Source organism: Geospiza fortis, unplaced genomic scaffold, assembly GCF_000277835.1.
Source record: "Geospiza fortis unplaced genomic scaffold, GeoFor_1.0 scaffold112, whole genome shotgun sequence".
Lineage (NCBI taxonomy): Eukaryota > Metazoa > Chordata > Aves > Passeriformes > Thraupidae > Geospiza > Geospiza fortis.
This window is the reverse complement of record NW_005054298.1, coordinates 9,380,127-9,395,576: the sequence shown is the minus strand read 5'-3', so window position 1 is coordinate 9,395,576 and position 15,450 is coordinate 9,380,127. Positions and strand designations below refer to the sequence as shown.

Sequence of the window (15,450 nt, the reverse complement as noted above, 5' to 3'; positions counted from 1 at the left end):
GAAAGGAAAGGAAGAACTCATTTCTCTTGAAACTGGATCATATATATGTATACACACATAAATATTCTCAGACTGAGACTACAGGACAGCCTGAAAAGGACAGCTGTTATGTTCTACCTTTTAAAATCTCTGCTTTTAAGGGCTAAGGACAGGATGGCATTTTCCAGCTGTGGTTTTCTCTTACTAAACACTTTTGTGTCCGTCTGTTTTAGACATGCATGGATTTAGACAAGCTGATAGATAAACTCTACTTGTTGAAAAAAAAGTTATGGTGACATTTTCTATATCAGTTTTTTTGGCAGGAGAACAGGGACATCTTGCAGTAGGCCATGGAAGAGGGAATCTGTTTAAATGTTGCTAACAAAATCGTTCTTCTTGTCTAGCACAGAGGACATCAGTTTCACACAAAACTCGCACAGAGAGAAGCAAGGCAAAAGCATGAGAGGAGAAGGAAAAGTATTTTCAAGAGATGTAAACAAGTAAATGCCCACAGCACCCAGTGAGAATATTTCAGCATCTGTCTCAAACAGCAGCTCTTACACTTTCACCTGCTTAAACGGAGAGGCACCATTTGGATGCAAAAACCTTCTACAGTCCTGTGTGGAAGACTGCTCTGGAGCCAAGGCAAACAATTAGAAAAAGTCATTTTTCCTACTCCCTTTATAAGGTACAATCAAGGCACAGAATCTATCCAGGTGTAAGAGGTGTCACACATAGCTGAGATGAACTATTGATTTCCAAAAGCAATAACAAGTTGCCACAGAGCCCAGCCCTGCCTAATCCTATGTTTGAGAGGTGATCACTCCGATAAGCAAGGAAAGGCTGGCTGCAACCCAAATTCAAAAACCCTCAGCCATACTGCCAATAAGAACCACCAGGAAAACACATGGACTTAATAAAAGCAACACTATAATATGATGTTTTAAAAAACCCCACAAAAACAGAAGTAAATATTGTAAATCCTTACTTGGTAAACATATGATTAATTTCTGAAGAGGACTAATTAACATTTAGAAAAAAAAATTGCTTATCCTCATTGCTCCTGTTATGCATGTATCTGTAAGGAGATGCACTCCAGCAAGGATCTATTAGAGCTGTAAATTTACTTACCCTTCTGTTCTGTACATGGAACATCTCTCCAAAGGAATTTTTAGCACTCCATGATTTAGACCCACAAAGAGTGACCTGTCGCTGTGTAGGATTTGGAGACTCTTGATTGCTTCCTGTTGTCCATCAGGGAGGATCTGCATTTCCTCTAAATAACAACTCCTCAGACTCCTGTTAGTGGTAGAAAGGGCCTTCAAGATGGTGCCATACTCTAAGAGAACAAGAAACAAGGCACAAGTAAATTTTGGAGGCAGTGACTTCATTTCATACCTGCCTAAAGAGGGAAATATTAATGTCACCTTTACAGATCTGGTTTAACCTAGTTCTGGGTCACCTGCTGCCCATGGTTACAATCGTTACAATCCTCAGCAGAAACCACCTGAGAATGCACTTACATGGGAATTCAGGAGGATGTGAACCATCTGGACAGTGAGCACCTGTCAGTTTTTCCCAGTTGGAGGACTGAGGCAGAGGAGTCTGGTCCTGTTACCAGAGAGTTACAGAGCAAGGTGACCCAGGATGGCAAGAATCATTTCTGGTGCCTTTAGTCAGTATTTCTATTGGCTTATGGAGCAGATCAGTGTGATTTGATGTCATGACAAACGATAACAGATGCAGCAGCCCTGCTGGAAATCTTTGAGGCCTCCATAATGACTGCATGGGTCACAGACCTAATTGATCCTCTTCCTGGAAGAAGCCAGCTTGACAAGGGAATGTTATGGCATGAGGAGTGCATACACAGAAACATCCATGTTTGTGCTCACAGTGCTCTTAGCTAAACAATTTAAAGATCTGTTACACTGTGGGAGATTAATGCACACCACTTTTCATTGAAACCTTCAAGAGGACAGTCAGCCGGATGGTTCATGAAACTTAATCTTTCTGTTCTAGTAACTTCTGCACTGGTGCCAAAGCTCAGCAATTTATAATCTTGGGGTTGGCCACCATGTGAAGTTTCCCTTTCACTTACATGTGGAACAAGACTGAAGTTTGGGCTCAGTTAGCCTCAGGACTGAGTTTGTGCTCAGGGCTGCCTCTACTGAAGCATTTCACAGGTTTAAACATTTTCAGCAGATCTTACTCTTCAGCCACTAAGCAAACATGAGTAAGTAGTTAAGATTATGGCACTGGACCTTTCTACACTAATGATATGAGGCAGGAAGTACTCCAACTTTCTGTAAGGTTTTGTAGCTTGGACCCCTCACTTTAAATATCAAGATATCATATTGGCCAAACCATGTTGTATTTCCATTTAAGTACAATATTCTCATCATAATCAATGTTCATGGAGTTCCCATACTGGGAGTGTTGCTAGAACATATAAATAATAAACCAAGATGATCACTTTTGAAATACGTGGTGGTAAAAGTTAGATAAATTATGACAAAGTCCTGAAGGTCCATTCTCCTAAACATGAGAATAAGGCAATGACTCTGCATTCAGATGTGGGATTAAATGAACACTTATGGAAGCAATCCATCTTATTCTAAAGTCAAAGCTTCTGCTGCAGAAGATAACAACATTATACTCATGAGGCTGGCCATATGCTCTGATTAATCAAAGTATTTAATTTAACCTCTATCATTAGTTTTACTATGGGCTAAGATAACCATTTATAACACTTTGTCCTTTTTCAGCATTTTCACTCATCCAAGATACCTGTGCTTTTCAGAAGATGCAACATATTCTGCTAATTAGTGGATGGAAGTCAAAATCAAGAGACTAAATCATACACTTAATTCTACCACTGGCTTGCTATGCTCCCACAGAAAAAGCACTCAGCTTCCCTATCTGCCTTGAACTTCAGTGCATGCCCATTCCCAAAAGCACTGGGAGCCATACACCAGTAGGACCATGAAAGTGCAAAGAAAGACACAATTAAATCCCTGGGCAAGCCTAGAGGTTATGCATTATTATTGCTTATTCAGAAACGGATCTGTCATAGCACTGAGAGGCAACTGACATGCATGAAACCACATGAGCATTCCAGCCACCTCTGCTCTTCCCCCCTGTTATTTATTAGCCTGATTAGTTGAAAGATGTTTTTATAAGAGGGAGAAAAATGTTATTGTTCTTTTTAAACACCATGGAGATTTATAGTCTGATCACTTGGGACTCTGCCTCAAGTCCTCCATCCTGCTTTTAATTTACTCAGGCAAACAACTTCCATGCGGTTTTGTACCAAAACCATATTGAATGACAACTGTGTAAGGTCTTCCCAACTGAGCTCTCAGGGCTGCTAGGTCTACAAGCAAGCAGGAGGAACTGTTTGAAGCCCTCACGCTCTTACCTGTTCCAATATACATGACATGGTAGAGAGTATCCTTCCCCTGAACAATATCAACCACCAGTTTGGAGAAGCGAATGCTGTCCTGAGTCACGTAGGGATCCACAGTCACTGGCTGCACCACGTCGTTCATCAGGAACAGGCGCTGGGCGTCCTGCAGGACTCTCTCCGTCAGGTTCTCGTTAGGGCTGTCATCATTCAGTGTCCCACACTAAATACAGAAAATTGAATTTCAGAAAGTGCATCATCTACCCAGCCCAGCATGGAAACTCATCTCCTGTTGATTTCCTGGGGAGGTGGGTCTGTGTGAGGGTCACAGGATCAGGCACGTAGCCTGATCATAGGTCCTTTGCCTAGATTTGGCCTTTAGCCCACTCTATGAAAACTTTTCTCCTAGTTTCTCCTAGTTTCCTTTTCTCCTGCTGATCAGCAATATAGAGTTTCATTCCCTTGTGATACCCTCAACCAGCACAGCAGAAGGGCAAAAGCCTTCAACAAACCATGGAGAAAAAGAAAGAATTAAAACTAGTTGTAGAATCATTTAAAGGTAGCAGTGGAGAGAAAATTTTTGTGGTGATAAATCCTTAAAATATTTCAGACACTACCTAGCATCTCAGTCTGTACAATGAACAAAAGCTGGAGTTTAAAAAACCTAAAAATGGACTGGTTTTGCACCAAAGAACCAAACTTGCCATATTGCTTGTCTTTGATGTGCTCCCCTCTGGACAGGCTCCCCCAGCTGCATCTGAGGCAAGGCAGATTAACGACAAGCTCCCCCCATACCCTTTTCTCCTGACAGCAAATAGCAGATCAAGCCATGACTACCCATCCTCCAGCACCAAGGGAGGCACTGAAACAGGACTCAATTCCCTTGTACAGCAGGAACTGGGAAGAAGAAGAGCACATCTTGTGTCTTTTAAACCGGTGGAAAACTCATTTTAAGACCTGAGTTGCCATCTTAGATTAATCTCTAGAACTCAATATTTTCAAAAGCCAGTGCTACTTTTTTGGTCCATGTCACTTGTTGGGGCTGGATCTCACTCTTCCCCACAATATCATGCCTGGAGGGCAAAAAATTTATCACTCCAAAAGGCAGCAGGGTGACTGGTTAGTTATCTTCCCAAGACCATGGGAGACAGTGGTACAACAAAATCCTGCCAAGTCCCACACTCAGTCAACGAACAACTTCACTACTCACTAAATGAAACTCACACCTAAGCAATTTCACTAGAAATAAAATCCCACACATTTTTTTTCTTCATTTTGGATCCAGGTGTTTGGGTTTTCCTTGAAGAAAAGTCAGAATACTGAGAATGAGGATGCTGATTACAGCAGTTGAGCTGTACAAATTTCCCACGTGCACACTCTCCATTCACATCACAGCAACTCTTGGAGGTATTACTGCCTTTCCTGGGTGCACCACGCAGCCCTTCTCCCACTAGGTGCTAAAATGAGTTGTCAGGGATTTAACACATATTCACACAGTAAATATGGATTCCAGTGGCTGGTGTACTAAGCTTTACAATAGTCTAGAGGTTGTGTGAACTAGGAGAACAGTTATGTTAATTCTCAACCTATGAATATGGTCACTTTTTAATCAATTTAAGCATCTTCCTGGATAGCCAGACTAAGGAAACATCTGTGGGTTTTTAATGTGTCCTCAGGTGGCTTTTAATGGTTGTTTCTAGTGCAATGGCCTTTTTTTTAGTTCATGACTCATCCCACATTCTAAAGAGTTCTTAGATCTCTCTCATGTTGCATCTTATGCTCCTTCTGGTTCACACCACTGTCTTCCTTTGCATACTTTTCTCCCCATTGACTTTTCCTTCTAGAGCATCACCTAAAAGGAGTCCCAGAGGCAAGAATGTAATTGTTGGTTTTGTTTTCTGTTCTCAGCAAGTCACAGATAATTCTTTTGGTCTATTGGCAGCTCATGTGCTGACGCAGCATCCCTCTGATTTAGTTTAATGTTGTTTTGTTCTAATTTCCTGATTATCTGTACTGTCCTGGTCCTCTGCATCCTTCAGTATTTCTCCTTCTTCTCTGCAAGAAAAAAAAATCTGGCATGCTTCCCTCATCTTTCTTTGTGAACACTGAGGCACAAAAATTAATTTAATGTTTTTGCAATATCTGCCTCTTCTGTCACTAAATTAGCCTTGTCATCTCCTTAAGGCTCCTCACTGACCTCTTGTTCCTTCTGTACTTGAAAAACATCTTAATCTCTTCTTGCAATCTTCCTTTTGTCTACCACATACCTCTTTTTTCCTTTCCTTATTTTCCTCTGACCCTTTTCTTTCATCTTGCTGCTGCAATCTTTACACTCCACATTTTATCTGATACTTTTCTCTACATGGAAATGCCTTCCAAAGTCCTTTACTATTCCTTCTGGGTTAGCCTAGCAAGGGACAGAAAGTCCTTGATTCTCAGTTTGCCTTAATAATCCCTTTAAATTAAAAAAATGAACCAAACCAAGAACAACAACAAAAACCTGGCTATGTTTGGCATGGTCGGACCTTGTTTCTTGGTTTTGAGTGCACCAAGCTGAGAGGGTGATCAAGAGGCCAAGCCTGTCCCACCTCATATGGGCTGGAGTCCTCAGTCAGGTGCCAAGAGGGAATCCAGGAGAAGAAATCAGGTTCCTGAGCAGAAAGACAAGGCTGTCCCTGCCTGCAGCAGAGACCTGTCTCCCATCTGCTCTTGCTGTGATTTCAGACAACTGTAGAGTTCTTTTTGGAAGGTCCTTGACATCACCAGTTTGAAGGCAGATGGCACTTGCAGGCAGCCTCAGCATATTTGCCATAATAAAGGAGAGCCAGATTCAGAAAATCAGGCCGAAAGGATTTGCCATGGGGAAGCAAGGACATGAAGACAAGTCCATCCTCCCCAGGATTCTCCTGCTGGGAAGGAGCTGAGCTGTAAAATGGGCTCATGCTCCAGAAGACTCAGGGTTGTCAGGGCTGTCATACGCATACTCTGCCCCACACTGACTGGATCTGGTGATAAAGCAACTGAAACTGTTTTATAATTTTCAAAATTGCTTTAACTGATAATCCTGGAAAGTTGCTCATTCATAAACTCAAAGATTTTTAAAAGGAGAAGGAACCCCTGTGACAATCCTCATGCGTACCCTTCCACCAGTTACTGTGGCAACATGTCCATGGCTTCTGGCTGAGCCACCATGTGTTAGAAAGTCATTCATCTTCCACTGAAGCACTGGTAGCCTTAGGGGCCCTATCAAGTGATGGAAAATTCATCACTTCCTTGCAGAGTCACAGTGGTTAATTACCTTTCTTGTTTAAAAAATATAGATTGTCTCCATTCTAGTTTGACTTTGTCCAGCTTCAGCTTTCAGTCCTTTCCAGTTCTAGTAGGGACATGCCTTATAGCCACTTGTGAGAATCACATCCTTAGAGCACATGTGTCAGTGATAAGTGCAACAGAGATTTAAATCATTCATTATTATAAAAAACCCAGAACATTTTTATTATTCCTTAAACCATTCAATTTTTGCCATGAATTTAATGGCAAGGAGTTCCACAGACTAAAACACCCATAAATGTGGAGTAATACAATTTATCTGTACCATGGGTCTACCTGGAAAAATGAGCCCTACACAAATCAACCCACTGAAGGGACAGAGCATCAGAGGGACTGCAGTAAACTGCAGAAAAGGGCAACAGCAGTACCTGGAAATTGGGGATGGGGTTTAACGTTGGCAGCCAGGCTGATCTTGGGTTTTCTTGGTAGCGGAAGGGGCCATTAAATGCCTGAGTAATGGCACTCAGATTGAAGGCACACACTGCTGAGGCAGCTATGCTGTTTCTGGAAAAGGGGAGGGGAAAAAAAATCAATTTAATCATTAGAACATTGACATTTTCATCATAACAGACATCAAACTCCACTCAAATAAAATACATGTAAATTGCTAGGTAGATGTACAGTGATACCAATCTCACAGGGAGTATAAATAAATAAATAAATAAACTGTAAAATGCAGATGACTTGCGTGACAATTTTGAGAATGAATTTAAAGTTTGGTTTTAAAATGTCAGAGATTTAAGGGCCATGGAAGCAGTTCTGACAAGAAAGGTGAACACAGTTTAATTTGCATGGATTATTTGTGTCTGGTTTTACTTTTATTTTTTTAACAACCTATCTATCTTTATTGATGACAAACAAGCTAATTTTTAATCTCTTGTTGTTTCTCAAGGTGAAATTCTGTTTCTACAGGTTCCTGAAATCTTCAGCTATAAAATCTATTACCTAGTATTATATTTATACACATGCAGTGGAAGGGAAAAGGTGACAGTGACAAACCAGCTGGTTCTGACAGCAGCTCAGCATGCAAAAAGGTCTTGCTAATTCATGAAAACCTCTGTTTTCAATGACCACAGTTCACTTCTGTGTGTTCCCAGGTGGGAACAGGATCTGTCTGGGGCAGACTGTTCAAGCACACTCAGCCAGGGGAGGCACAGCACGGTGAGGGAAATGCTGCTGTGGGAAGGACTCTTTGGAAAGAAGTGTGTTTTAGGGATGCTGGGCTGCCCAGTCACTCTGCACACAGATCACTTGGCCTTTGCTGTTCCATTTCAGTCCAGGAGGACTCACTTCTGCAGGGTCCTGAGCCAGCTCATCTCCTCCTGCCTCGAGAGGGTTGGAGAGCACTTCCTAGATGGTGACCTTAACAAAACTGACTCAGAGGGACATTTGATAAGTGATGACCTGAAATTCAAACCTGTCCACAGTTCTTCCCTCCTCCCCCTCCTTTTTTTTTTTTTATTTTTTATTTTTTTTTTCTTTAGGAAAACCACAAGGTTTAGAGAAAAAGATATCAAAATAAAACCAAAAATAGGGCCAGCATGAGAGACTGATTCATCACCGTGCCTTTTAAATAACCCAAGCCCTTCTGTATGAATCTTTTTGCTAATTAAGGCAATTTGAATTCCCTGAAAAGAACACTTTTTTGCTTTTTTTTAACTAAACCAATAATTACACTCTCTTGCACACACAAAAAAAGCCTTTCTTCACCATTCCAGGCTGGAAAGCAGAAGAACAGATTCTTTCACAGCATATTTCTTCCTAGCAATACAACATCAGGAAGGACTTCCTGCTTTGCCTTCCCATTCTCTGCTCCCCCCTGCCCCTTGCATCCCCAGAATGATGGAGTAGCTCACTTTGAACATGTCAAAGCAATGCCAGGCAAACCTTTCTCCACTTTTGTCTGAACACTGCTGATGCAGTGCATGCTCACAGACAGCAGCTTTTAAGACAAACCTAATGATGGATGACAAGTAAATGCCTTGAGGCACACACAGGAAAAAAAAGACAATGAGGGAGAAAATGAAAAAGGAAAAGAAAGAATAAAATTCCACTAGTCTAATGAAAATACTTAAAAGAAAGAGGAAAAAAAAAGAATATTTTTAGGGCCCTGCTAAGGACTTCATAGTTTAGCCTCTTCTCTTTGCTGGAAAGGAGAAAGGAAAGAGTTTTCCATTAAATCTGTGGACCATTTTCTTTTCCATCTGTGGTCTGGCATATTTCCCATACCTCCTTATGAAAAGTTTGATCCCAGTCTCAAGCCAGTGACATCAACTGGTGCAGCTGGCCCCTGTGTTTTGGTGTGAAGTGCAACTTCCTTTATTCCCACCTCCTACCTCCTGTGACTAACTAGCTGGTTTAAAGAATGGGTTAAGTTCAAAGAGGTTTTAACATTGTCTCTATTACCTCCCAGAAAATTTTAATAAAAACATCTTAAATATTTCATCAGCAGCTTTCCCCAAAAGCTCTCTTTCCCACTGATTCAGCTGGGTATAACATAACATGAAGCAATAAATCTATATGTGGGCGTTGGCCACAACCACTAATTCCCCTTTTTTATAAGATGACCCTAAATTCATAAACATGAACCTTCCAAAGTAAAAAATACCTGTAAACATCAGAAAAAAAAAAAAGAAAAAAAAAATCATAGTTTTTTTTTTGCATTGGCATTTTATCACAAAGAAACTCAGACTGGTGCATAAATTGACCCTCTTTGGTATGCAGAGCTCATGTAGCATGATATAAGCCCCAGTGAAAGTTAAAAGAATAATTACCATTATTTCTCTAGTTGGATGACAAATTGGAACATTTTCTCTTTGAACTTTTAAAAGAACACTATGTTGTAGACCCAAAATGCTATTTGATCTAACTTCAGCTGTTATCAATTACTAATTTCTTCAATTACACAAATGTTGCATATTATATTCAGAAGATAAAAGAGAGATCCTACATCCCTGATGTACAAAGAATGCTCAAGTGTACCCTGAGGAGACAGGTAACACTCATCACATCTCATGTTAGACTTGGGAGATGGACACAGCAGAAGAGAACTGTCCCAGCCAAAGCTAGTCTATGTCTCCCCCTTGATTGTGCAAAAATGTCACCAATTTGAAAAATAAATTACAGTTATTAATAGTTTTCTCATTTCCAACTTCCATTCTTGGCTGGATGAATGGACAAATGGATAGATAAAACATTATCAATATGGGCACAGAAGTCTGCTTCAACAGCAAAAAAAAAAAAAAAAAAGGGTCATCTCAAGTGCCCAAAGCAGTAGCCAGATTTCCTCTTAATGCTCAGGAAGTCTGGCAAATATCAATATCCTCTAAATGTTTTTAAGGAATGACTCATGTGCCTTTCAATCTGAGGACAGTGCAACCCCTAGCCCACAGTCAAGGTGCAGTGCTCAGTCATGTTTATTTTTTCTAGTTGCTTCTCTGCTGGCTCACTTTGACTGACATTGGCAATGGAACAGAAACAAAACATGGAAGAGGATGAGGGTGGCCAAACACTTACCTATTTCTTGGAATTTACAGAGGGGGAAGAACATTCAGGTTCTGTTGACTCACAGTGAGGCTCCCAACAGCACTTTAGCTCAAGGAGTTGGGGCTGATGCTTTGTGACTTCAAGGGCTGAAGTTCAAGCCCTGTCACACCAGCAGGTGACACATTAAAACAGGAGGGTTTGTACTTCAGCAGGGCTTCACTGCTTTGGTTTTCTGTGGGCTCCCTGGGAACAGGCCCTTATTCATATTGGACAGCACTGCACAGAAAAACCCCAAACAAGTTGGCTGCCCAGCACAAGGAAGGCACTTTGAGCATTTGCCATACGGAGTAACTGCTCAGATTTTCACTCTCTAGTTTACACGTCAGGCTAACACCTCCCTAGAGAACATGTATTATTGAAACTCAATACCATGCAGACTGCTTATAGCTTGAAACTTATCATCCTAGCCTTAGGCATCGGAGAAAAAGTTATTTGAGCTTTCCTGACTTAAAAATATACATTATGAGTTTTTTAATATATTTTTTAATTAACTCCTCTTCTCCTTTCTGCTTTCACAGCTACACTAAATCATTCCAATTACAAGTTTTTTCAATATCAAGCCAAGAAGAGGTGATTATGAAGTATCAGAAATCATGCCTTCCCCTGAGAGTTCCATCACTACTTTTGATTTGTGGACCTCAAACAGTCTGGCAGAGGTAAAGTCCCTCCCCCATCCTGCCTTGGAAATGCTAAATGCCTTGTGCCCCTCATAACCTTGCTATTACAGTGCTGTTCAACTGCAATAGATGTTGTTTTCAGTCTAGGCTGTTGTGATCCCATGTGCCTCATTCTTCTCCTTCCAGCCCTTCTCTCCTAAGTGTGTGCACCTGTCCATCTCATGGGCCAGCTCCAGCGTTCACACAAATGTGTCAGATTGTCCAGTCAATTAGCCTGGCTGGAAATTAATGCATTTCTGTTGGGTCATTTTTAGATCATCTCTCTAAACTACACAAGTTGGACTGTCTCTACAAAAAGTCTGAGGTCTGTCAATGCCCAGGTTTGCATCAAATTAAGTTACCCTAAAACTGCACAGTCACCTTTTATGGACTCCAGGAATCTGTGAACCATGGATTAAAAACACTGTCCTAAGGCTATGTTGTCATGATGGATAACACAGATCTATCTATTCTTTCACACTTACCAAATGATCTTTTGAAAATGATTGCTCGGACTGTCTAAGAAATCAATACATTGTCAGTCTCAGGCTGCTGGGGATAGAGGAAGGGCAGTAAAGCCAGTGCAACTTACACATTAGTGGTGAAGACACCGTAGATCAGATCTTGCTCAGGAAGGTAGAAGGTGCTTTGCAATTCATTGTAATAGAAAGGGATTTCTCCAGCACGGGAGCAGTTCAGCCTGGCCTTCATGAAAGTGGTCCATGTGTCCTCCAGCAAAAACCTCCCTCCAATATCATTTTTGCAAACCCTTGCCACACGGGAATACACTGTTTTCCCACAGTCATGTTCCACTGCATTCTCACGGAAGAAGAAGTAGGTGAACAAGCCGATGTCATAGGCAGCAATAAAGTTAGGCTCTGAAAAACAAACATTTGAAGAGATTTATATAGGTTAGAAATCAATCCACGCTCACTGACTTGCTCAATGCATTGCAGTGCCAGCTCCATTTATGCAGCCTGTCAAAGCTGGGACCACAGGGAGTTTGGAGTCAGCAGAGGACATAAAAACAGTAGATGGGAATAATGATATATGAGGATATAGCTCTAGTACCTTTTTTCAGATCTTGGAAAGGTCCCATTGTTTCTCCACTTTATTGGCAAAGCTGCTACTGATTTCAGTGAAAGCAGAGTTCAACATTTTGCATATGCATGACTATCCTCTGTACCTATACTCATTTTACAAGATAAAGTGTCCCCATTGGGCTGCTTCACCTATTCACTTTTGAAGTGGACCTTATGATGTGTTAAATATGCTGCGAGCATCCGCCCGATTCCCCAGACAGCTGTACTGAAACATTCAAGCTACTCTCCCAGCACTGTCACATCTGGCTTTTATCATCAACCCTTTCCAGTTTCTAGGCACAAAAGATTATCTTATGTCCATAAAACAAAACCATGCCAGAGACAGACAGCAGTGAAATGCGCTCTCCTTACTGCTTTTTCTCCTAAAATTTTCAGTATTATTTTCACAAGAATTGAAAAGAACTTTGAATTTACTAGTAGGTTTAGTAATAAATATTTTAATTTGGGATATAACAAAACTTTAAAGTGTACAGTCTTTTATCTTAAAAGTTTCTTTGTTAAAAGGAAAAGTTTGGCCAATGAATAATATTTGACCAAACAAACAAACCTTCCCCAAACCTGTTGGTTTAATGGGGTGTTTTCACAATGTTAATTTCTGAGTAGTGCTCAAAGGAAGAAGATTAAAGGGAAGGACAAGATTCCTTTAAAGCTGCAGTCCAGGAGTGAAAGGAGAACACAGAAAGGCAGCCCACTGCTGCTGCAAGGCAAGTTTGGGAGACAGATGATGGTACAGAGGGGAGGGCACTGCAAATCATCTCTTGTCAAACTTCTCCCTCAAACTAACCATGAACCTTAGAGGGACCATTGTGATCCCCAATCTGACCTTCTGTCTAACACAAGCCAGAGAATTTCACCCTGTAATTCCACCATCAGATCCTGTAACTAACAGGAGAATTAGACCACATCTTTCGAAGGAGATCTGATATTAGTGGACAATGTCACCTGGCTTTACATCCATCACTTTTCTCAGTGACTTGTTCAAATCACTGAAGACTGACCCAGCTGCAACCTGTACTTCTTTTCCCATTTGACATTATCTGGTTTCAGCTCCCAATCACAGGTTCTTGTCATGACTTGTCTGCTAGATTAAAGAACTTTATCCTTTCCAAAATCTTCTCTTGATGTAAGTACTTCCATATCATGAACAAAACACCTTTTATCTCCTTTTCAGAAAGATAAATAAATTGAGCTCCTTAAGGCTCTCACTGTGAGGCAGGCTTTCCAAGTTTCAAATCACTGAATGGCTCTTCTCTGAATCACCTTCAGGTTTTCTGTTTCTTGTTGAAAAGTGGCCAAAACCGGACGAAATTACTCCGATGTCACCAATGCTGCACAAGGTTATAAATCCAAGAGTCACATGAGTTTTTCCAGTCACATATGAGAACTGTTACTGTTTGTCTTCCTTAAATTCCCCAGTTCCAATGTGGCTTCCTTCTGAATCTTGCATTCATGCACAGACAAGAGGAACATGTTTCCAAGGAGCGTATATGGGCTATGATGCTTCTTGTTCCTAATTCACTGTCTTTCCTGATGACATCCTTCCCCTGGCACTCCAGGTCTCCATACTGACTTTAGGATGCCTGCAGAAGCCTAGCTCAGTCTTATTAAGCTCCAGAGAGTGCACAGTCCCACTGCTCTTATCTTTAATTGAAAGGTCCTGAAATCGAATAGAAATATTTCAAATATCTGGTCATTTTACCTGGGTAAAAGGAGACAGAGGGAATATTGGGGTCTTCATCATTACAGTCTGCTCAGACTGGAAGTGTTTTGCCCCAGTTGGAAGGTGTGGACTCAGTTCAGGGATTGCTGGATGAAATTCTATAGCTTGCTTGATGCAGGGTATTCTCACACTGGGTAAGAGCTGCTTTTAATAACTATAAATCCACATCAGCATGGACTCATATGGAACATAATGTGCTGTGAAATTTCTCATTTTTGGAGTGATCTTGCACTGAAACCAGGCATCTTCAGCTGAGTCAGGGAAAGTAAAGAGTGCCTATCACTCTGCAGAACTGGGTCAACAATATGATGCTTTAAGTTGATTTTGATTTTCAAATCTTTGAGTTGTTTTCTTGTTAAAATGATGTATTTGGTCATCTCACAAGACAGAGACCCATATATATGTTAAGTAGCCTATAAGACCCACTTTCTATATTCTAAATCAACTTTTCTGAAATAATTCTAGGCTCTTTTTAAATGTCTTCTAAGCTGCATTGATTATTGCTCCGGAAGCCCTTCCCCATCATAACTCTGGATCTCAGTATGAAAAGAGAGAGAAAGATTTACAAGCCTGTCAAGCTGACTTTAATACATCTCTTGCTCAGATGTGACCCACATGACTTTACCATTGAGCCATTTGGAGTTGTATTGTGCTGTCCTAAGTGGGGGAACATTTCCAAGGCTGCGGTAAATAGCAGGATCCCGTCCAGAAAAATCAATCACAGTTGCAGCATAGAGTTCTCCTCGTGATGTAATCACAGCGGTCGAGTTGTGCCGAGGGTCGTACGGGCACCGAGCCACTCCATTAATTCTGTCAATGATTTTGCTGAGATTTCCTACCTGTATTTAAAAGGAGAGAGAAGAAAATTTAAAGAGCATCTGACTTTCTTAATGGTATAAAGAATTTAGTTTGCCCCTGAGTATCTATGAGCAAATCCCTGATTTTTAAAAATCAGGTAGCTAGGAGAATGTAATCTTAGTGATGACTGAAAATTGATCTTTACAGCCAACGTCTGCCAACATAAGAAGTTGTGTCTGAGCCTCACTGATCCTGTTGCTTTGCACAAAGGGTTATTCTCCAATCAATAAAGCCCAAACCCCCTTGGTGTAATCAGGAGCTCCTCATGCAAGTGCAGGTTTTTAATCTTCTGTAGACACCTCCTGAATACATACTGGCCTTAAAAAAACATACAAACATTTTTCTGGACCTGCTCCTGCCTCCCTTGAACCCAAAGGGAGTTTTGCCATTTATTTTAAAGCAACTTTAAAGTGTTTAGCTCAGGAGGTACTCAGAGCTAAGCTTGTCTATATTTCCCATTTTCAGTGCCATACCCAAGGTTTACATGAGCGGAACTTTCTCCAGACCAAACTCACCCATAACATGAACTTTTTGTTCCCCAACTGCAGACCAGTCATTGCCCCAAAGCAGCCCAAAGAAGAAAACCACCATAATTTCAGTCAGCTACATTTAGAACATATTTTCTTTAGCCATGATAGCCTGCCAAATGAATGACTGTCCTTCCCCAGAGCATGTATCCAACCCTCTCCATCACTGTAGAAGAGGCAGAACAGACCTGTCGACTGGAACACACTGGTGAAAAGGCATTGGTACCACAGGTAAAAACCTTCTTGCCATAAACAATCAGCACTCGTACATAATTCTGGCACTCTTCCTATAGGGACACAAGACAGAGACAAAGGATTTTTGAAAATA

The 15,450-nt window shown here is 41.0% G+C and overlaps 1 protein-coding gene across 2 annotated transcripts in view; it reads right to left on the bottom strand.

Annotated features, from left to right (window-relative positions):
• The window catches only part of SEMA5B (semaphorin 5B), a 263,423-nt gene that overhangs the window by 54,243 nt on the left and 193,730 nt on the right, over positions 1–15,450 (bottom strand). For both annotated transcript variants that reach the window (XM_005415761.2, XM_031056895.1), the window contains 6 exons: positions 15,311–15,409; positions 14,363–14,576; positions 11,507–11,792; positions 7,081–7,216; positions 3,398–3,605; positions 1,111–1,318 (listed from right to left, as the gene is read on the bottom strand). In XM_005415761.2, the coding sequence (XP_005415818.1) occupies positions 1,111–1,318; positions 3,398–3,605; positions 7,081–7,216; positions 11,507–11,792; positions 14,363–14,576; positions 15,311–15,409 (1,151 nt within the window). The remainder of the gene's footprint in view (positions 1–1,110; positions 1,319–3,397; positions 3,606–7,080; positions 7,217–11,506; positions 11,793–14,362; positions 14,577–15,310; positions 15,410–15,450) is intronic.